Here is a 23766-nt window from a genome sequence, read left to right as displayed (position 1 = left end):
GAGGGGCAAAGCGGTAAAGCCTTCTATGAACATTCTAGAGCCTCACACAGCAGCACACCGGGGAAGAAGTGCACCGGGCGGGGCGGGGACAGGTGTTTCCACAGGCCACTGCAGGGGGGCACGATGCTGCAGGACCCAGAATGAAAAAGCACAACTCTTAGGGTTTTTTTTTTTCGAGACAGGGTTTCTCTGTGGTTTTGGAGCCTGTCCTGGAACTAGCTCTTGTAGACCAGGCTGGTCTCGAACTCACAGAGATCTGCCTGCCTCTGCCTCCCGAGTGCTGGGATTAAAGGCGTGGGCCACCACCGCCCAGCCGCTACTCTTAGTTCTTTTTTTTTAATATTTATTTATTTATTAGGTATACAGTATTCTGCCTCCATGTATACTCTTAGTTCTTGTCTGCCTTTTTTTTTTCCTCCCCAAAGATGCAAGTACTTTAGAATGCTTGAAACCGATAGCGACACATCATTCTACCAAGAAGAGAGTTTTCCCATTACCTGTACAGAAAAATACTTCACTTCATCAAACCTGAGTACAAGGTTCTTTTCGTTGTTGGTGGCTTTCAAGTTCTGGAGTTTCGTGCATTTCGTGACGTGATTTATACAGATACGAATGAACAGATTAACGTGTTGTTGTACAATGACTGAGAATAAAATATTTAGGAAACAAGTCCGGGTGTGGTTGATCAAACAACGCACTGTAAAATCTATTAGACAATCCGGGCCAAAATGTCAAACTCAAGCAAGTACAGAGAGAAGACAATCTCGGAGGATACTGAACAATGGGAAAAGCTTTCATAATTACGCCTTTGACTCTCGTTGCTAGGCACACTGTCATCAGGAGTGTTTATGAGTCTCTACACACCTCTCCTTATTTTTATCCTTGCATTCTCGCTGTAATTGCTTTGCAATTTTTCTATATATTAATTTTAAGATGGCTAAGCATATATAATCTACAACTGGCATTATTTTCCAGATTTAAGGATATATAGAAGTTTTTTTAAAAAATATTTATTTATTATGTATACAATATTCTGTGTGTGTGTATGTCTGCAGGCCAGAAGAGGGCACCAGACCTCATTACAGATGGTTGTGAGCCACCATGTGGTTGCTAGGAATTGAACTCAGGACCTTTGGAAGAGCAGGCAATGCTCTTAACCTCTGAGCCATCTCTCCAGCCCCCATATAGAAGTTTTTAAAATCAATTAGTTTCTTTACATCCTGACCAAAGATTCTCCCCTCCCTCCTCTCCTCACATCCCCTTTCCCCCAATCCACTCCTCCTCCCGTTCAGAAAGGAGGAGACCTCCCTTGGGTATCAAGCAAGCAAGGCGTAGCAAGTTGCAGCAAGACTAAGCACCTCCCCTTGTTTTAAGGCTGGGCGAGGCACTCCAGTATGAGAAACAGGCTCCCAAGAGCCAGTCAAGGTGTTGGGGGCAAATAAGAAAATAAACTAAGAATAACTGAATCTTAAGATAGAATTCGCAGCAAACTGGTCTACTCTAATTCACTTCGTTAGCGAATGAGTCTCCATCCTGACGGTACTATATTGCTCTCACTGTACTTTATGAGTTAAAAAAAAAATGATTTCCAGATTTGAGTTTCTTCAAACATCTCTATAGAAATTTTTTTAAAAAAAAACTTCCTTTATACAAAGAAAGGAAAAGCAATGCCATAACAAGAGTGGCTTAAAAATAAGTGTAGAGGAATACGGTTGTCCACACCTCTAATTCCAACAGGGTTGAGAGTTCAAGGCCAGGCTGGGCTACGTAGAAAGACACACTCCCAAAGAACCAAAACAAGGCACAAATTTAAAGTAAATTCTTTTTAAGACGTTTGAGTAGAGTTACTGCTTACATGTAAATTCGCATTATCTCTTAAGGGCATACCATGGTTCTCCTTTAGCTTACGTGGTGATTGAAGGAAATCACAGAGGGCCAAAACTCTTTGTGCTAAACTTCTACACTGAGAAATGGGATTTATTTTTGCTGTCCTTGAATCTGAACAGGCATTCATGACCATATTAACATAAGAGCAAAGAATGCAACTGAAATTGGCATTAGGATGGATGACAGAGACCTCCATCCGAGAGTGAGATATTAGGGAGCATGAGGAACTATGGTAATCAAGGGTTTGTTATAAATGTGTAATATTCTGTAAACTCAAAAGGAGTTAAGGAGGAAGAGAGATCCATGAACAGAACGAGCATTTTTTTTTTTTAGACCAAGTTTCTCTTATAGCTTTGGGGCCTGTCCTGGAACTAGCTCTTGTAGACCAGGCTGGCCTTGAACTCACAGAGATCTGCCTGCCTCTGCCTCCCGCGTGCTGGGATTGAAGGCGTACGCCACCACAACCCAGCTCAGAACAAGCTTTCTAAACCATCCCACTGGGCCAAGTCCACCCTTGCAGGCGTCCACCCTGAAGGGCAGGGCATCCTTGTCTTTTTCAACTTCCAAACAGCAGCCAAAGTGAACACTTTGAAGAAGTACCACCTGGAGGGCAAACAGAGCGTTTGACAATCAAATGGTTAGTGTTTCAAGCTGCTCTGTTTCTAGGTAGTTAGTGACTGCAATAAGACACCAGAGCAGCAAGGCATGCTGATGCCGTGGCCTGCAGACCAAAAGGATACATCTGTGAGAAAACTGTCGACAACTCTTTATGTGAACAGCCAGGCAGCCGACCTGCAACAACCGGAACAAAACACAAAAGGCAAACACGTTTTTTAAAAGTTAATTTCTTGTGTTTCACGGTGAAGTTTTTAAATCTTTAAAACACAGTCGGGGGCTGGAGAAATGGCTCAGAGGGTAAGATCATTGCCTGCTCTTCCAAAGGTCTTGAGTTCAATTCCCAGAAACCACATGGTGGCTCACAACCATCTGTAATGAGGTGTGTTACCCTCTTCTAGCCTGAAGGCATACACAGACAGAATATTGTATATATAATAAATAAATAAATATTCAAAAAAAACACAGTCGGGTTGGGTTTCTCACATTAGAAGGACTCTGTTGTTTGTTCTTACTATAAGCGTGGTTTCGTGGGGCTGGAAAGATGGCTCAGTGATTAAGACTCAAAATCAGTTCCCAGCAGCCACCTCAGGTCACCATTTCCAAGGGATCTGATGTCCTCTCTTGGCCTCTATGGGCACCAGGCACACAGGTGGCACACATACACATACACACTTGACACACACACACACACAAATAGAAAAAGCTTTTTTAAAATACTGCTTCTTCTTTACAATTTTCTATTACATCATTCTCTCTCTTCTGATTTTCTCCTTTCCCCACCCCACCTGTGTGTGTGTGTGTGTGTTTGTGTGTGTGTGTGTGTGTAGACACACGCACAATGGCATGTGTGACGTCAGAGGACGGCTTGCAGAAGCTGGTCCCCTTCTCCCACCGTGAGGGTCCTGGAGTTTACACGCAGGTCCTCAGCGTTACCAGGTGGCTAGTGCCTTTGCCCATTTGCCATCTCACCACCCGAGCAAGGTGTGTGGCCCCATGGAAACTATTGCTTCTGAGGTCGGCGAGGGGCACGGAGGATAAAAGGGTCAATTTTTAAACCGTCGGCCAATCTGTAAATAAGTATAATCACTTGAGCTCAACAAAAACACTGGTTCACAGACTCCTCTTTCAGACAGACATGGGGCATTAGCAGATCTTAGGCGGGCCCCCTAATTAGTGTCTTGCAATTGTGTCAGACAGATGCTGGACATTACTGGATCTTAGGTGGGTCTCAAACCAGTGTCTTACAATTATGTCAGGTGATTGGGGATCCTTATAATAGAAAACATTACTTCTGTGAATTAGAATGTTTTCCATAATTTTGGTGAATATTTAGTGGTTTGATGACTCATATAAATAAAAATTCATGAGCATGCTTATCCTAGAGGACTATTTTCTTCACTTACTTTTCAACCACCAGATAATAATATCAACTGTGTTTCATATCAAATGAGAAATAATTTGTACGGGCTCGCTGAAGGTAACTCATACATACCACATCTCCAAACGGTACCAAATTTGGTGTTTCACTTGTTACTACCATTTCTTCACTCTGAGACCCTTGAAGAGTTTTTCTTAGCATCTGTAATGAAAATAAATTAATTTAACACTTTAGATGAAAAAGTAGAACATCACTGGATAAAATATTATTCCCACTAATATTTTACCGAGTGTCTAGTAAGTATTTGGTGCTCTAGGCAATGGATATAACTATGAATAAGAAACTCATTTCTATCTTCAATACTTTTATCACTAGATAAACAAATAAAGTGTACATAATTAACTATGGAATTTTCCAGTAAATCAGAAAAGAGGAGAAAAGCAAACATGCATATGAACAATGGTCCTTCAGTTAGTTAATGGATTGAACACACCGCAGGATATATTGAAACATTTATAAGATCACTACATCCAGTATGGCAGTCACCCAAACTTCTATTCAAACGTAACTCTATCAAAATGAGAAACACAGATAAAACATAGGACACCTTAGAGAAGGGTCTCACAATTTCCAGATTTCCTCTAAGGAAAGAAAGAAAGAAAAAAATTTCAGCACAAACCTATGGGGACGGACATCAAGACGAGAAAATCCTTAAGTGACGGTGAAAAACACTAGGGAGGAATAGGGACCATAGAAGATACAAAACCAAGGAGAAAGTCAACACTACAGACGTTCTGGCTATGGATGGTACAGCGCTGGGTAAGAGCCGAGCCCTGCAGGAGAAGGACCTGGTGTGACCTCCTCAGAGGAGGACCGCTTCTCAGGAAAAAAGACAGAGGAGGAGCGGGGTCCCCTGAATTTCTAACAGTAAGGAGAAAGAAAGATGTTTTGTGGGGGGAGTTAAGGATAGCAGAACATCAAATAAGAACCACCAACCAGCCGGGCAGTGGTGGCGCACGCCTTTAATCCCAGCACTCGGGAGGCAGAGGCAGGCGGATCTCTGTGAGTTCGAGGCCAGCCTGGACTACAAGAGCTAGTTCCAGGACAGGCTCCAAAGCTACAGAGAACCCTGTCTCGAAAAACAAAAAACAAACAAACAAACAAAAAGAACCACCAATCACAAGTATGTTATCCTTCACTCGTATACAGATCAATAGACAACCTCCCAAGAATATAATCTAATGATCAATCTGATCTGCAGAGCTTCAGGCACACCTGTCTTTTGGATAGTCACTGTCAATTCTGCAGAAATCTTGTGAGGCCCTGGTTTTCCTCAGTGTCTGTTGTTATGTCCCCTTCCCAATTCTGGCTTTGTTAGTTTAGATATTCTCTGTCTTTTAGTTAGTTTGGATAAGGGTTTGTCTATCTTGCAGATTTTCTTAAAGGACCAACTCCTTGTTTCATTGGTTCTTTGTTGTTCTCTTTGTTTCTATTTGATTGATTTCAGCCCTCAGTCTGATCATCTTCTGCTGTCTGCTCTTCTTCAGTGAGTTTGCTTCTTTTTTGCTCTAGAGCTTTCTTTTTTTAGGTGTTCTGTTCAGTTGCTGGTATGAGACCTCTCCAATCTCTTTATGTAGGTACTTAGTGTCTACTTTCCTCTGAGATAAGTTTGGGCATGTCGTGCATTGATGGTCATTGGATTCTAGGAAGTCTTTGATTTCTTTATTTCTGCCTGGACTAGGTGAAGATGGAAACAGGAGGGATCTGGTGGGGGGAGGGGGTGTCGGGGAGAGATGACTGGAATTCGGGGGCAGATGGGGGTGGAAACCTAGTGCAATGGAAACTTCCTGGAATCTTCCAGAGTGACCCTAGCAAAGACTCCTAGTAGTAGGGGATCTGGAGCCTGAATTGTCTACCTTCTATAACCAGACACAGCTTTCGGCAGTGCGACTGGGACACCAATCCAGCCACAAAACCTTCTTCAACTACAATCTGTCCTGCCTGTAAGACGTGCTGGGGTTATGGTGGCCGATCAATGACTGGTCCAACTTGAGGCCCGTGCCACGCCATGAGAGACCAAGCCTGACACTGCCTGGATGGCCAAGAACCAGAGGCTGGAGAACCCAGAGACCCAGACACAAATGGAAAAAAAAATTAAATGACATGAATACTTGTTGCAAGGAGCTGCTTGTTTGTCCCGGCCTCCCAGAACCGAAATAATTACACAGAAACTGTGTTAATTAAATCACTGCTTGGCCCATTAGCTCTAGCCTTCTTATTGGCTAACTCTTACATCTTAATTGAACCCATTTCTATTAATCTGTGCATCACCACGAGGTCGTGGCCTACCAGCAAAGTTTTAGCTTGTCTATATCTAGTGGCGGATCCATGGCGTCCCCTGACTCCACCCTTCTTTCTCCCAGCATTCAGTTCTGTCTTCCCTGCCTATCTAAGTTCTGCCCTATCAACAGGCTAAGACAGTTTCTTTATTCATTAATCAATACAAGCAACACATAGACAGAAGGATCTCCCACACCAATCACTAATGATATTCTGCTATACTCATAGATAGGTGCCTAGCCTGGTGGTCATCAGAGAAACACCATCCAGCAACAGATGGTAGCAGATGCAGAGACCCACGGCCAAACACTAGGCAGAACCAGGAGAATTCCGCAGAAGGGGGGAAGGAAAGGTCGAAGGAGTCAGAGAGGTCAAGCACACCAGGAGAACATGGCCCCCAGAATCATCTAAGCAGGGCTCATTGGAGATCACAGAGACTGAAACAACCAAAGACCCTCATGGGTCTGAGCTAGATCCTCTGCATGTTTGGGTATATAGCTGAGTGCTCTTGTGGGCTCCCAGCAATGGGAGCAGGGAGTCTCTAACTCTTTTGCCTGCTCATGGTATCCTTTTCTAGCCTTGTCCAGCTTTTATATGACGGTTTGAACCTAGTTGTGTTGAAACTGGTTATGCAGTGTTTGGTGGATATCCTTGAGAGAACTGGGTTTTTTTGGGGGGGGGGCGGTGGATCTGGGGTAGAGAGGAGGTAGCTGGGGAATGGGAGGAGTGGAGGAAGAGGAAACTCCTACTGGGTAGCCTTGTCAGGACTTCATAGGATGGTGTGTGCCTCATTTGGTTCATGTCCCTGGGAGGCCTGCTCTTTTCTGAGGGGAGAGGAGAGGAGGGGAGGGGAAAGAAGAAGAGGGGGAGGGGAGGACAGGGGAGGAGGGGAGAGGAGAAGAGGGGAGGGAAAAGGAGAGGAGGGGAGGGAAGAGGAGAGAAGACGACATTGAGGAGCAGGGGTGGGGTTGAGGTGGTGAATCTGGAAGAGAGGAGAGGTGTGGGGGTAGAGGGAGGGAAAACTGCAGTTGGGATGTAACACATAAAAGAAGAATTTTTTTAAAAAACAAAATAAAATTACCATCTCCAGGAAAAATTTAAACAATAAGAGGAAATCTATATATTTATAGAACCTACAGTGTGTCTGGAAAGACTGACTCACAGTGATCCACTCCCAAGACAGCTTGAAAAGTTATTAGTCTCCACAAAGACACACTGGGCAGGTTAAAGCTACTAAATTGCTTATAAGAATAAGAAATAAAACTTGCTTCACAAGGCTAGAACATCAGTAATACAGGAAGGATAAACTAGAGACTAGTACCGTGTGTGTGTGTGTGTGTGTGTGTGTGTGTGTGTGTGTGTGTGTGGCGGGGGTGGGGGGACTGCTGAAGAGAACGGGAAGCAAGGACAAGTGTTATTCCCAGAGAACACTTTACAAATGTATCCTTTGAGAGCATGTCAGTGTTTTGTTGGCAAAATATAAAATCTGCAGCTCACTGTTAGAAGTATGAACGTTGTAACAAAATTAGTTATTTCCATTTATTTGTATTTTTTTTCAATTCTCTCATCGATGTCTCATAGTATTTAGTGAAGAGATATTTACATAGTTGCTTAGGCTAGCACTTTCAAAACTGTGTTGAGCAGAAAGGCTTTTTAAATCTCATTCCATGCCTAAGAAGAAAAGGTTTCGACTTTTTCCTTATTCAGTATGTTCGCTGTGGCCTTGTCATGTGTGATCTTTATTGTGGTCACATGCAGTTCTTGTGTGTTGAGTTTCTTGAGATATTTTTAATCACGGATGGATGGCGAATTCTAAGTATAATATATATATATATATATACACACACACACACACACATATACATATATCACAGTTGGCTGGTGAATTATAAGTATGTATATATACATATCAAGATCTATATAGATATAGATCTATATATCTAATATATATAGAAATCTTGATATATATTATAAGTATCTATATATGCTTATATCAAGATATATATATCAATGCTTCCATATCTTTCTGACTTCGCTAAAGAGCCACATAAGAAGCCAGGGCTCCCATCCTCACTGCTATAACAAGACAGTACCATCCTCCTGCACCCCTATAGCATCAAGGGACACCAACCACAAGGAGGACCTGGATTTCCATGCACACTCAATAACACTGGAGCCCTACACCCCTCCCTGCTGGGGTGGTGTCTGAGGAGGCCGTCTGAAGTGTGGGGTCACCCAGCAGTTGCGAGGCAACCTCTAGTGCAGAGCCATGAATCAAGCAGTCACAACAATCTGCCACACGGGGAAACTAAACAACATACTTCCAAAGAGCCCGTGCCGGAAGAAGGTAAAGTACCCGGGAAGAAGGGAAGCTAGAGGGGACAGGGAAAGGCTGCCTATTAAAAGTCAAACCCAAAAGGACGACTGTCTTTACCCCCACCTCTGCTGAACTGGAATCAATATGGCTTTGTTAAGCATTAACTTCCTGGTTTAGTATTAGATATTTTTCAAGAATTGCTCACTCAGCTCTTAAAATATACAACAATTCAGCCAGGTGGTAGTGGTGCTCGACTTTAACCCCAGCACTCAGGAGGCAGAAGGTGAATATATATACATAAAACAAAATCCTTAGCTGGGTATGGTGGCATGCCCATGTAATCCCAGCATTTGGGAGGCAGAGGCAAAAGGAACAAGAGTTTAACACTATGTAAGGCTAGCCTCTGATACAGAGAAGGCTCAAGGCCAGCCTGGGCTAGGCAACACATTGTCATACACACACACATACACACACACACACACACACACACACACACACACACAGCATTTAACAATTACAATGGTTTTTCTACATTGATTTTTTTTTATTCTACAATTTTATCAGTTCTAGCAAGTTTCTGATATAATTAAGAATTTTTTAATGTGTAACGCAAACAAAGAAAATTTCACTTTTCCATTTTATATTTGTTTTCTTATCTAATTAAGGTGGCTAGGATTTCCAGTCCATCCTGTCTTAAATACAAACACTGAGCATCTTAAAAATGTTCTTTTTTTTAAATATTTATTTATTTATTATGTATACAATATTCTGTCTGTATGCCTGAAGGCCAGAAGAGGGCGCCAGACCTCTTTACAGATGGTTGTGAGCCACCATGTGGTTGCTGGGAATTGAACTCAGGACCTTTGGAAGAGCAGGTAAAGCTCTTAACCACTGAGCCATCTCTCCAGCCCCTAAAAATGTTCTTAAAGTCAGGAGGAAACTTCCTATTTCTCACAGCTGAGGGTGAAACCTGCATGGTTTTTCGTGCATGCAGTGAGCTTTGAAGACCTACTGTGTCTTCGTGCTCGTGGGGGTACCGTCCTCAGTCCCTAAGGTAGAAGCCACCTCATGCCACCCATGGCTGGTTGCGGAAAACACACTACACTCAAAATGAAGTATGCTTCTGCCTTTTAAAGAAGAAAGGAGATTCTGCCTGTTGCCTTACATGGGTCACTCTAGAGAATATTATTCTCAGTGAACTAGATGGACACGGAAAGACCAGACTTCTGCGACCTCATTTGTATGTGGAATCGTAGAAATGTTAGACTCTTACAAGTACAGACCAGACTGGAAGAGGCTGCAGGGGAAGCCAGATAGACGGGTGGGGAGAAGCTGGCCCAAGCGGATAGAGTTCCAGTTAGAGAAGCTGAGTACATTTCTGTGATCTATTGAATAGCATGGGTAATGTGGTTCATAGTGACGTATTGCATATTTCAGAATTGCAATAAAGGATGCATGGGACCTAGGAATCGGGTACTGCCAATTTTTCTCCTTCAAGAACTAATAATAGGTATCAATAAACAATTGAAAAATTATCGACTATATCTGCAATCAGTTTGTTGTTGTTGCTCCTCTCTCTCTCTCTCTCTCTCTCTCTCTCTCTCTCTCTCTCTCTCTCACACACACACACACACACACACACACACACGGTTATCTGTGGTTTACAGTAACTGCTTACAATTACCATACCATAAGATATGTCTAACCATGATATATTGTACTTGTATTTAAGTGAAACCTCATGCTTTTTATTACATTTCTATCCCTTACTTTGGAAGTCTGTTTTGTTACGGTACGGTCTCCCTCTGTGGCCCAGGCTAATGTGAAGTTCACTATGTAACCTAAGCAGTCGTCAAAACCACAGACATGCTCCTGCCTCAGCCTTCCAAATGCTGCAGGTACAGGCATTAACTCAGTGTCTATTCTGAATGCAAGCTTCAGTTGATAAGAGCTAATCTGGACCCTTTAAGACGCCTTCACTACAGATTCGTGCTCAGTTCCTGACCCTGATTCTGCCTACCTCCATAGCTTGGCACTTTCCTTCCTAGCTGAGCACAGCTCTCGTGAGCAGCAGCAGCAGCAGCAGCAGAAAAACGCGTATTTGCTGAATTCCTAATGGAATCTTGGGCAAGGGTTCTAAACACATCACATAATGACTCCGATAAGACCTGGAACTTCTGCGGAGCCTGGAGAGACTGTGATTTCGGGTAACTTTGAGAAGCCCCTTGTGGTTTTGACGGGAATGTCTGTACCGTTTCACATCCTCGACATTCCATTCTCTGGAGACGTGTCTTACCCACAGAGTTCTTTGGAAGCCCGCTAATCCATACAGTTACTTTTCCTAGAATGCGTTTACTTCCCAGTCTTGATTAAACCCCTGTTATCCTTAAGTTAATTGCTTCGTGATTTCCCTTACGATGGCACCACTCTGTGCCTGGCACCAGCTGGATTCCAGCTTGAAGAACTCTTGCCCTCAGATGGTAACTGTTGGTATTGAAGACAAATGGACAAAACATAACTACAGTTTAATCGCTACACAAAACTGCTTCCAAGAAGAGGAACCCTTGTCTTCACGGTACGTTCCAGGAGGAGTCAACTGCCCCGTTTAGACGAGTCTTCACTAGGCCAGGAAGCGGTGACTGAAAATGTGTCCTTTTCACATTCATTCTTTCCCCCAGCCAAGTTTCACAGCGATGGCCTCCCTCTACCGTCTGACGCTCTCTGTCTCTGTGAAACAAGGACCGGCACAGAAGCAAAACACGACAGAAACCAGGTAGTATCCCCAGAGCCGCGGGAGAGGATACTACGACTCCCCGGTTCCTCATTAGCAAGGAAGGAGATGACCATTGGGAGTAGCTGACCATCCACAGGATGACCTAGGCGGTCAGCGAGCATGCTGGTGCTTCATGGCTGCATTTGAGTTCAGGGGACTGCACTTGCCAGCTGAGTGGGCCCAACAACTATGTGGTCTTATCTAGCAGAGTATCTATCTAGTCTGAATTTACAGATGGATAAGGAATGACAAAAAAAATTATAGGAAAATTTAAGGTGGCAAATGTGGAGAAATATACTAAACTTTGGTTAAGAACAGGAGAACAAATGAAAGGTGGAGAAACAGGAAGACCCCTGGTCCTTGCTGTCTGTCAGCCTAGCTCCAAGTTTAGTGAGAGGCTTTCTTTCTTTCTTTCTTTCTTTCTTTCTTTCTTTCTTTCTTTCTTTCCTTCCTTCCTTCCTTCCTTCTTTCTTTCTTTCTTTCTTTCTTTCCTTCCTTCTTCCTTCCTTCTTTCTCTTTCTTTCTTTCTAAAGGTAACGTATATACATTTTATTTCAAGAAAGACATAAGACAAACAGCATAAAGATGCCCAGGTGCCCTAAAGATAAATACATTTCAAAGATTCTCATTAAAATGTATCTGTAGTATTGTTCCTGCAAGCAAAATACTTTTTTTTTAAAGAAAAAAATCTGTATTCTGAATTGCAAATGCTTTTGCTTTTTTTACATAGAAAATCTGCCGTGATTATTTTTTTTTAAGAATAGGGATTTTCCACAAAACAGGCTTGTTCTCCGTGCTAGATTTTTAAACAGTTCAGTGACTCAATATGCTAACTACATACATAACAGTTAATAATAAGAAAACACACAACCTGATGAAAAGTTAGAATCTTCATTAATAACACTGAAAACCAACGATTCATGCCTTTAAAATCAAAACTACAAAAAGTAAATGTTTTCCTGAAAAGATTTCCTTATTTTAAAGATTCATTTAAAAATGAAGCAGCATGTAATCTGTACAAGAAGTCGTACAAGGGGCTGGAGAGGTGGCTCAGTGGTTAAGAGCATTGCCTGCTCTTCCAAAGGTTCTGAGTTCAATTCCCAGCAACCACATGGTGGCTCACAACCATCTGTAATGAGGTCTGGTGTCCTCTTCTGGCCTGCAGACATATACACAGACAAAATATTGTATACATAATAAATAAACAAATATTATAAAAAGAAGTCATACAAAAAGACAGGTAATATACATGAAAAATAACTGACATACTCCTCAATGATCAGCTGTCCACCTTTAATTTCCAATACTGTACTTTTTTTTTCTTGGAGTGTGGCTAGTGGTTTTTATTCTTAACTTCCTGAAGTGACATCCAAGGCCCAAACCTGAACAGGCTGTGGAACAGGCTGTGTAAGTTTTAGACCTTGGTAAATCTTCCTTAAACTGACATGTGTTCATGTGGTCCTGGAGTGGCGGAACACATGACGGCAATGACATCATTAATTCCTAACACCGTAACAGAATCCTGTGGTCACAAACCTCATGGGTTCTGGGCTTCTTCCAACACTGTACTTTCTTAACAAGCATATAAGATATCAAACTTCTCTTTAGAGAAGACATCCTTTACACAAAACCAGTCTGAGCCTGCAGCCTGGTAATGAAGTTGAGAGGCAAAAAAATGCTTACAAATTCTACCTTCCATAAAAGCCCCCTGAAAAGGGGTTTGTATGTCACTATAAAAATATCAGCCTCTGCCAGGCCGTGGTGGCTCACATCTTTAATCCCAGCACTTGGGAGGCAGAGGCAGGCAGATCTCTGTGAGTTAGAGGCCAGCCTGGTCTACAAGAGCTAGTTCCAGGACAGGCCCCAAAGCTACAGAGAAACCTTGTCTCGAAAAACAAAAACCAACCAAACAAAATATTAGTCTTTAGGGTCTAGTATGTTCAGTAACTTGTCTGCATACACCTTCTTAGAAGCTGGAAAAAGAGTGATCTCATACATCTGAGACATTCGTCCAAGGAATTCCCTGAAGAATGGTCTTAATCTCACATAGACCATAGTCTGATTTCTGGACAGCTGACCCAAAGTTTGTTGATTTTTACCGATGCTCAGAAAGCCAGTCTTAATGGTGAACACAGTCAAAAAAATCAGATGCCCCTGGAGAGGCTCTTTCTTAAGGGCGAGAGCAATGTACCCAACGTCCTCCACGTGTGTCCACACACACACATATGTCTGCCTACACCGCACACACATAAACATATACACAAAGACGTCAATGACAAATTAAAAGCCAGCTGTGAGATAAACTGGCATGAGAATTGGACTTTCAGAACATGCTTCTCAAACACAGTGACGGTTTGGTTTCGTACTCACAAAAAAATAGTTAACCCTATCAGAAACGTTCTCTCCTCCCTTAGTTCCTTTGTTCGGTCATCCGTCCCTTCCCTTCTTCCCCCACAGCCTAGTACCCGCTAGATAAGTCCTCTGCCGCTGTGCCTCTGTCATAGTTTTACTTCTTATTTTGAGACAGGGCTCCTCAGGTTGCCCAGTGTGGCCTTGGATTCACCCGGTAGCCAGACGTGCCTTGACTACATGAAGGTCCTACCTCTGCTTCCAGAGTAGCCAGGCTTAGAGGCCGATGCCACCAAGACTGACCGTTTATCATCTAAAATAACCGGAGTTTGCAAATTTAGAAATTTGCCATACATACACATCGTATAAATGTATAACCAACATTGCCTGCAGATGCTCATGTTTTCTACTGGTAAGGGTGCAATCAAAGATATTTAGAATTACTCCTATTCTGGCACAATTAGATCCTTGGAATTATTATCATTACTATTTTGCTTTCCTAAAGTGGTATTTCTGAGTCGTAATGCTGCCATATCCCATATTCCACGCATGTGTCATAGATCTGAGTCAAAACATTGGGCTGAATTCAAGGCGCCATTGAGATCACCCTCACTCAGAAGGCTGCAGGGAAATCCTGTTCTTGCCCCTTCAGACTCCTTGTCTGCGTCACTCCTATCTCTGCCTCCGTGTTCTTCCTTTTCCTCCTCTGAGCAGGCCCGATCTTCCTCTAAATCTCTCCCATGAGGGCATTTGCTTGCTTCCAGGGCCGGGTCTGATTGTCAGGATAACTTGCATCACACCTGCAAACATTGTTTTGCAGTGTAAGGTAATTGCCACAGCTCTAAACAATGCTCTTCCAACATAAACACTTCTGATGATCTTTCTCTCTCTCCTTCTCTCTCTATCTCTATCTCTTTCTCTTCCTACAAGGCCGCCCTGTGCTCCCTTTCTCTCTCCCCTGCCCCTCCCCTTCCCTGCACACACATACACAAATCTGGAAAACATGACACCACCAAAGAGCAATTTCCTAATAAGCAACCTCCTAATTTAGCAATATCCTAATAGGAAATAGAGATCTATAAACTTCTGAGACGGCAATTCTGAATTGAGGATGCCCAGGAAGCCAAAGAACACAGTTCAACAAAAATCAGAACAGCAAGACACAAAAATTTGGAGTTTAACACAGAGATACAATTAAAACAGCAAAACCTTCGAAAGCTGATTGATGCAATCAATCAATGTAACAGAGGGTGTCAACAGCAGATTTGATCAAGCAGAGGGGAAAAAACATGTGCGCTCCAAGAAAATGATTTGAAACTATCCAGTTACATAGTTTTCTAATGAAGGCAAATGTAGAGGAAGAAGTCGTAATCTCCTAACATTATAACAGTGGCATATAAATCACCTACCTCTGATATAAATGATGGGGATAGGAGGAGGGGCTGGGAGGGGAGGATGAGGGAGGCTGAGGCCAGGAGATAAAAGAAATAGATAAATTTTTTAAAAGTACCATTATGATAATTTGTCAATGGACACACAGATAGTTATATGTAAATGGTATCAGCAAATCAAAATGAGCGGGAGAGGTAAAAGAGTCATTTTTGTTTGTCATCCAAGTTGTTATAAACTTAGACTACAGCTGTAGAAGTTTTGTGTAAGCCTTGTAGGAACCACAAAGCCAAGAGCTGTAGTGGGGACACGAAAGAGAAAGAGAGAGAGAGAGAGAGAGAGAGAGAGACTTTGGCCTAACAGAAAACTGCCCAATCAGAAAGACAGAGATAAGGAACTAAGACATCCAAAGATTAGCCAACAAGACGGCAACAATAGGCACTTATAAATAACTACTTTTTGTGTCAACAGATTCATTTGCCAATTAAAGGCAGAGACAAGTCAAATGGCTAAAACGAAAGAAGCTGAGCACAACAGTAGACCCCTGTCATGGCAGCCTCAGGAGGCTGAGGCAGGAAGATGGGTCCATGCTACACAGTCAGACCCCTGTCATGGCAGCCTCAGGAGGCTGAGGCAGGAAGACAGGCCCGTGCTACACAGGCAGACCCTATTACACATGGAAAGGACAAATGAGATGATTACATAATAATCAAAGGATCAAGTTGTCAGGACGGTTATGATAACTGTAATTATATATCCATCTAAGATCAGAGTACATAACAATATTGCTATACCTGAAGAGACAAATGGCAGTAAAATACAACTGGGGTTCAATTCTCTGTCCATTTTTTTTTTCAGTGCTGGGGCTTCAACCTAGGGCCTTGCACATGGTAGGTGTCTTAGGGTTACTATCGCTGTGATGAGACACCATGACCAAAAGGAAGCTGGGGAGGACATGGCCTATTTGGTTTATACTTCCACATCACTGCTCATTACGGAAGGAAGTCAGGACAGGAATAACACAGGCTCCTGGAGGCAGGAACAACACAGGCTCCTGGAGGCAGGAGCTGCTGCAGAAGCCATGGAGGGGTGTTGCTTACTGACTTGCTCACCATGGCTTGCTCAGACTGCTTCCTTACAGAACCTAGGACCACCAGCCCAGGGGTGGCACCACCCACCATGGGGTAGGCCCTCCCACATCCATCACTCTTGTGGAATATTAATTTAAGATATATTTCATTTGTTTATGCTGTGGAACATTTGTTTGATGATGCAAAGGTGGGTTTCATTCTTTTATGTTGCCTTTGTGTGACTCTGTGAGGCTGTGTTACTTTGCCGTCTAAAACACCTCATTGGTCTAATAAAGAACTGCCACCAGGAAGGGAGGGGAAAAGATAGTGGGGCTGTCGGGCAGAGAGAATAAATAGGAGGAGAAATCTGCGAGGAGAAGACAGAGCAGGAGAAGAAGGAGGAGGACATCAAGGGCCAGCCTCCCAGCTACATGGCAAGCCATGGAGTAAGAAGTAAAGAAGGGAAAAGAGAAGGAGAGAAAGATAAAAACCCCAGAGGCAAAAGATAGATGGAATAATTTAAGAAAATTTGGCTAGTAACAAGTCAAGCTAAGGCTGGGCATTCATAAGAAAAAATAAGTCTCTGGGCTGGAGAGATGGCTCAGTAGTTAAGAGCACTGCCTGCTCTTCCAGAGGTCCTGAGTTCAATTTCCAGCAACCACATGGTGGCTCACAACCATCTGTAAAGAGGTCTGGTGCCCTCTTCTGGCCTGCAGGCATACATGCAGGCAGAATATTGTATACATAATTAATTATATTAAAAAATTAATTAATTAAAAAAATAAGTCCCTGTGTGATGTATTTAGTGGTGCCCCCACAAAGAGCCAAAGGAGTTTTAAAAAGATCTATAAATCACTGATTAAGAAAACACCCTAAAGACTTTCCTACAGTTAGATCTTATGGAAGCATTTTCCCAACCGGGGTTCTGTCCTCTCCGATAATGCCAGCATGCCTCAAGCTGACTTAAAAATAGCCAGCACAGGGCTAGGGGAGATGGATCAGTGGTTAGGAGGCTTGGCTGCTCTTCCAGAGGACTCAGGTTCAATTCCCAGCACCCACACGTCAGCTCACAACTGTCTGTAATCTCAGTTCCAGGGGATCCAACACCTTCATACAGGCATGCATGCAAAAACACCAATGCCCATGAAATTAAAATAAATCATTGAAAAAAATAGCCAGCACAACAGGTAAGTATACTACCATTGATTTACATCCCCACAAGTACCCCACAACAGGTAAGTGTACTACCATTGAGCCACATCCCCACAAATACCCTACTTTTAACAATGAACAGGCTTTCCAGGCATAGCATCAACGAGAAAGCATCAGATTCGAAGCTACCTTTCAGACCCGGTGAGGCTGACAGACAGCACACTGAGCGTGCCACACGACGGCCACAGAACACAGGCTCTCTCTGGGGCACACTGAGCGTTCTTCAGGACGGAGGCTGTGAGGTCAACAAATGTCTTGCACTGTCTCAGGTATCTTTTCTGGCCACGGTGGTGTGAAATTAAAAGTCAGCAAGAAGAAGCCGGGAGGATTCACACACGTGTGGAAATGACACAGAAACAGCCAGGCAAGCCACAGGTGAAAGAAAGGAAAAGGGGAATTCGGAAATACTCCGGGCAAGCAAGACTGGTTCTGCAACATCCAGAATGCTGCAAAAGACCAGAGGAAGAGACAGAAAGGGCCTATGCCAGAAAGGGAGATCTCAATTAAGTTAACTAGCCGGGTGGTGGTGGTGCATGCCTTTAATCCCAGCACTCGGGAGGCAGAGGCAGGCGGATCTCTGTGTGTTCGAGGCCAGCCTGGTCTACAAGAGCTAGTTCCAGGACAGGAACCAAAAAAGCTGCGGAGAAACCCTGTCTCGAAAAAAAAAAATCAATTAAGTTAACTATAACTCAGTGAAGGAAGTAACCCTAACAAGGTAAGGAACAAAAAGAAACAGCACCATTAGAGCGCAGAAAAGCAGTTCTACTAATTAACAAAGAGTCAGTGCAGCCAAAAAGCACGCCAAGCACTCAGAGGACTATTTTTTAATTTAAAAATGTATTTATTTATCCTGTGTATACGGGTGTTCTGTATGCATACATGTCTTCGCGTCACATGTATGCACGGTGCCCAGGGAGGCCAGAATAGGGTGTTCGATCCCCTGGGACTGGAGGTACAGATGGCTGTGAGCTGTCCGTGTGGGTGTTAGGGAGCCAAACCTGGGTTTTCTGGGACAGCTGCCAGGGTGCTCTTTCCTGTAGAGCCATTTCTCCAGAGCTACTATCTAATTTTGATAGTTATCACAGAGGAGTACTTGTAAGAGGAGTAAATATATAATATATAGTATATATATTATATATGTATGTATATATAGCCTATATATTAAATAAGTTTGGGGAATCCAAAGCACAAAAGAACACAAATGTCAGCCGGGTGGTGGTGGCGCACGCCTTTAATCCCAGCACTTGGGAGGCAGAGGCAGGTGGATCTCTGTGAGTTCGAGACCAGCCTGGTCTACAGAGCAAGTTCCAGGACAGGCTCCAAAGCTACAAGAGAAACCCTGTCTCGAAAACAAAACAAAACAAAACAAAAAAAACCCACAAATGTGATAGGAAAATTAATTTGAGCCTTCAATGCTTTCTCAAAAGCTTTTAGAGGGGCCTAAACGAAGAGAGGGCCCTAGCCTCCCCCAACACCACTCCCGCTCTCACTCCGTTTCCGGAACCTTCCACTCTTAATGACTCCACAAAAACCTCGTGATTGCTTGGCCCATCTCAATGCTCTCTCCTCTACCCCAACCTCTTTTCATTCTCCAAGTTTTCATTCAGAAGCTACCTACTCAGAGACGCTTTCTCTTGTTATGCTCCCTGAAGCACCGTCCGTCCCACCTACTCAGAGACGTTTTCTCTTGCTATGCTCCTCGAAGCACCGTCCGTCCCTTCTCCACCACAATTCCTGGCATCACCCTCTCTATTTCCTTTAGAATGGAAAGCTACCTGTAACTGTCAGCGCATACAGGAAGGGAATGACTTTCCCTCCGCCGTGTCTTCTGCATTTAGGCCAGAGCTTGGCCTTTATTTCAAATAACAGACGTAATAGATGGAACTCAGTGGTTGTTTAGTATAATACTAGATTCCAGCGTATGAGAAGTAAGGATTGGCCATGATGTAGACAAGGCCCAGGGTGAGGAACTGTCGCCATCTGTTGAAAGGAATTGAAGAGGTTCAAGGGAACTAGGACTAGAACTTGGGGTCGTTCTTCACATTTTGTTCAGTCTTAAGACAGATTTTCACTATACTGCCCAGGCTATGTCTGAAATTCAAATCCTGACGTCTTAGTCTCTGAATGCAGGAACAACAGTGTGCGCCATCAAACCAGGAGGGCAATATACATTTTTATTGAAGTCGTAAGCTACGACTTATCATAATCTAAGGACTATGCATAACCCATCTTTCCAATTTCCCTTGAAACCTACATTTTAATAAAACTTTTTTTTAAAAAAAATCTCTTTAAGGGTTGGCAAAATGGTTCCTCTGGTAAAGGTGTTTGCTGCCTAAGCCTGGTGAACTGAATTTATCCTTCAGAACCCACATGACAATAACTCCACTAAGTTATCCTCTGACCTGCATGTGACCATTGTGACAACTCCCTGTAATAACTGTCCTGGTTTGCTTTAGATTGCTCTCACAAATACTATATGTGGCAGTTTGGAAGAGAATCAGCTCCCATAGGCTCATGGATTTGATTGCTTGGTTCCCAGGCAGTGGAATTGTTTGGGAAGGTTTAGGAGGTGTGGCCTTAACAGAGGAGGTGTGCCACTGAAAGGAGGTGAAGGTTACCAAAGCCCACACAGTTCCCAGCTAGGCCCCCTCTCTGCCTCATGCCTGTGGATCAGTTGTGAGCTCAGCACCATACCCACCTGCGTGCTCCCTGTCGTGATGGCCATGACTAACCTCTGGGACTGTGAGCCCCAGATTCAATGTTTTCTTCCATACACTGACCTGATCATAGCATCTCTCCCCAGAAATAGAAGGTTAAGACAATACAACTACAGGCAACTTGGGAAGGAAAGGGTCTATTTCATATTACAGCTTATAGTCAGCCCATCATGGAGGGAGGATCAGGCAGGAACTCAAGGCAAGAACTGAAGCAGAGTCCATGAAGGAATGTTGCTTGCTGGCTTGCTCCCCATGGCTTGCTCAGCCTGCTTTCTTATCGAACCCAGGGCCACCAGCCCAGGGGTGGCACCACCCACAGTGGGCTGAGCCCTTTCACAACCACCACAAATCAATAAACATGGGCACAGGCCAATCCAATAGAAGCAATTCCTCAACTGAGCGTCCTTCTTCCTGGGTGACGCTAGTTTGCATCAAGTTGACAGAGAAAGGACAAACAAACAATAACCAGAATAATAAATAAAAATTTAAATTAAAAGGTATTTGAGACTCCCAGTCCCTTACCCCTCCTTCTGATGCTATTCCATTCATCCACTTTTAAAACTCACTATGTAGGCAAATAAGGCCTAAATTTCTGATCCTTCTGCCTGTGCCTCCTGATACCGAGAGCGCAGTCCCGGCCACTGTTTCTGGAGTGCAGGGCTTGTGCGTGTTACACAGGCACTCTACAAACAAAGAGTTAGCCCCACCACCGTGTATCCAGTTCCTCTGACTGTCGTCACCATAGCAATGAGTCTCCTTTTCCTCTGCGGTGATTCTTAAGCTCATGTCTAGGAATCAGCTCAAAACAGTTCTAATCTGAATGTATTCCTGCATCCATCCACCCTTCTGATCCAGGAGGACTATGGTGAAGACTCAAAACCTACATTTTTTGAGATTTATTTTTTGTGTGTGTGCATGAGTATGTGCACATGAGTGTAAATGATCTCAGAGGCCGGGTCTCCTGGAGCTCCATGGAGTTACTGGTGACTGTGAGCTGCCTGCCGTGGGCACGGAACTGAACTCAGGTTCCTCTGCAAGAGTAGTGCGCATTTCTGACTGCTCAGCCTTCTTCCCAGGGCTCCCACATCAACGCTTTACCAAGCACGGCTTGGATACTAAAACACAAACCATGACCTAGGGAGAGTTCTATTAATAATACCAGGCCTCTTTGCTCATTTCTGTGGTTTTATAATTATCCAATCAGCAAATAATAAGATCAGTTATTTTATGCAAAGGAAAGTTTTACATTGAAAAAAGGAATTTGCCATGTTCAAAACAATATTAGAAATCACTATCCTGGGAAATAAAGCCCAAATTCCTTAAGATCATATACAATAAACTCAGCCCATGGTCTGATTTCAAGGCGAATCTCTCTTACACACCTCTGCGGTTTTTAACTGAGTATTATACATTAGAATCTCTCCTTTTATTAGTCTTTGATATGCTCTCAATGTATAACAATGCTCTAAAAGTGTGCTAAATTAGCAGTCTCTTGGAGATCAAATAATTATTGTACAGAGATGGAGTTCATCCTTTATATGTACCGTCTGTTTCTGGATTTTTGTTGTTGTTTGGGTTTTTTGAGACAGATTTTTGGTTTTTTGTTTGTTTGTTTGTTTGTTTGTTTGTTTTTTGTCTCTGTGTGTGTAGCCCTGGTTGCCCTGGAACTCCCTTTGTAGGCCTGGTTGGCCTCGAACTCAGAGATCTGCCTGCCTCTGCTTCGAGTGCTGGGATTAAAGGCGTGTGCTGCCACCACCACCCGTGTTTCTGGATAATTCAACTCCACTATTTCTTCATAAAGTAATGCCACAGAGGATGAAATTTTTCCTAATAGTCCTCTAACGACCTTTATATAGAACGAATTGCAACTTGGTTCTCTCTTGTCATTTATGCCTCTATAAAGTATTAGTTACCACTAAACACTGGAGACTTGAAGAAGAATTAGTCCTCCAGGGTCATAATATAAGACTTTGGTACACACCAGCATCTCACCCCTTAAGTATATAAGACCGGGGGGAAGGAAGGAGGGCGTTGCCAAGAGTTTGAAATGGACCTTGGCTTCATAGCAAGTACCGGGTCAGCCAGAGTTTACGCAGAAAAGCAAAACAAAACAAAACAAAGACGCGCCATAACAAAATAAATAAATCATAAAAATAAAGCGTCTTGGGTTTAGCGCCTATCCTGATAAATGACAACCCAGCAATGGCATTGCCAGCAGTGAACAGGCAGTGACGGTCCTTTGCCCTGTTGGGCATGAGCTCTTATTCGATAAAAAACGACGCTGCAGAAGCTAAACCGCCTAAGGTGTCTAGCGAGGGAGGTCTCGGGAGGACGAGCCCCGAGGGCACCGCGGGTCTCCCATCCTCAGCGCCCCATCCCTCCACTCGGGCCACTCACGTTCAGCAGTCCTGCGCCCTTGCTCTTGCTCTTGCCCTTTTTCTCCTTGTCCTTCTCTTTGTCCGAGGCCACTTGCTTGGCTTGTTCGTCAGCGTAGCGCACGGAGGAGACGGTGGATCCTCTGCGCTGCTGCGCGGTGGCATCCGGAAGGAAGAGGGCGCTCTTCGGGGGCATGGACCCGCCTGGCACACTGCTCGGGATGGAAGACTTGTGGGCATCAGGCAAGGCGTGGGGCTTCGGGGAGCCAATGGAGGAGCGGGCGGGCGTCGCGCTGTGGGCGGTGGAAAGCCTGTGGGGTGTCTCTTGAGGGTTACTGATGGAAACCCTCCGGTTTCCCGGAGGAGGCAACTCCATTGTTACATTCTCTTCAGGGCCCTATTAGCCACTAACCCAACCGCTGTTTGCTGCGCACGCGCGCACGCAGCTGCCTTTCCCGCGCTTTTATGGACCACGTGCAGAACGCTGCCCGGGCTGCAGGGCCGGGAGGTCTCCTGGGTTTGGAGGTGTGAATTTAGCAAGCTGAACCATCTGCTCTGGTTCTCTTCAGGCAGTTCCTGTTTCCTCCGGAAGTCAGAGCTTGCTGGTGGGCAACCTTCTCCAACTAATGTACTATTTTTCTAAATAGTACTTTCATCTTAGGAGCCCGCCTCTCTCCACACCATTTCTTTTAGACTATTAATATCAGATTCTGTGCACCAAATGCATATTTCCAGCATCCTACCTGAACACATTTATCTGACCATTCTGCAAACACGGAGCACAGTCGTATACATTTACCTTACCTCTGGAGCTCTAGTACGCTCCAAATTCATTTGAGGTAATAAGGCCACATTCACAAAAATCTGACCCTTAAAACAATTGTATCCTTGATACAAGAACCCTACTTTCTTTACCGTTCCTATTCTGGGACATCTCTCATACAGAAAAGTACAATGACTTACTCTATGGTTTCCCAGCCTGACTCATCAATTCTTCTGCTGTCTCAGAATCAGAATAATTTAACCATCGTACACAAAGCAAACCAAGAAGTTTCCAGAACTTTATTGGCCATTTAACATTTAAAGATATCTTTTAAAGGTGGCTCTAAGGCACATTGGATGTTTGTTTTGTTTGTTTTTGCTTTGTTTTTCAATACAGGGTTTCTCTGTGTAACCTTGGCTATTGAAGAACCTGCTCTGTAGTCCAGGCTGGCCTTGAACTCAGAGATCTGCCTGCCTGGAATCAAAGGTGTGCGCCCCTGTTGGCCAGCTGCACGTTGGGCTTTTAAAAATATAAAGCATTTTAAATATTAAATTTTAAATAATAAAAATTTTAAATAA

The 23766-nt window shown here is 43.7% G+C and overlaps 1 protein-coding gene across 1 annotated transcript in view; it reads right to left on the bottom strand.

The window, feature by feature from the left end:
- Nucleotides 1-22801, bottom strand: part of LOC142839919 (cation channel sperm-associated targeting subunit tau-like) — a 38157-nt gene extending 15356 nt beyond the window's left edge. The window contains exons 1-4 of the mRNA XM_075956337.1: nucleotides 22448-22801; nucleotides 3998-4084; nucleotides 2628-2679; nucleotides 498-643 (exon numbers count right to left, since the gene is read on the bottom strand). Coding sequence (XP_075812452.1) covers nucleotides 498-643; nucleotides 2628-2679; nucleotides 3998-4084; nucleotides 22448-22801 — 639 coding nt within the window. The remainder of the gene's footprint in view (nucleotides 1-497; nucleotides 644-2627; nucleotides 2680-3997; nucleotides 4085-22447) is intronic.
- Nucleotides 22802-23766: the final 965 nt, after the last annotated feature.

The sequence above is a fragment of the Microtus pennsylvanicus genome, chromosome 22 (genome assembly GCF_037038515.1).
Source record: "Microtus pennsylvanicus isolate mMicPen1 chromosome 22, mMicPen1.hap1, whole genome shotgun sequence".
Taxonomy (NCBI): domain Eukaryota; kingdom Metazoa; phylum Chordata; class Mammalia; order Rodentia; family Cricetidae; genus Microtus; species Microtus pennsylvanicus.
The sequence above is the reverse complement of the archived record's forward strand: the minus strand, read 5'-3'. Positions and strand labels throughout refer to the sequence as shown.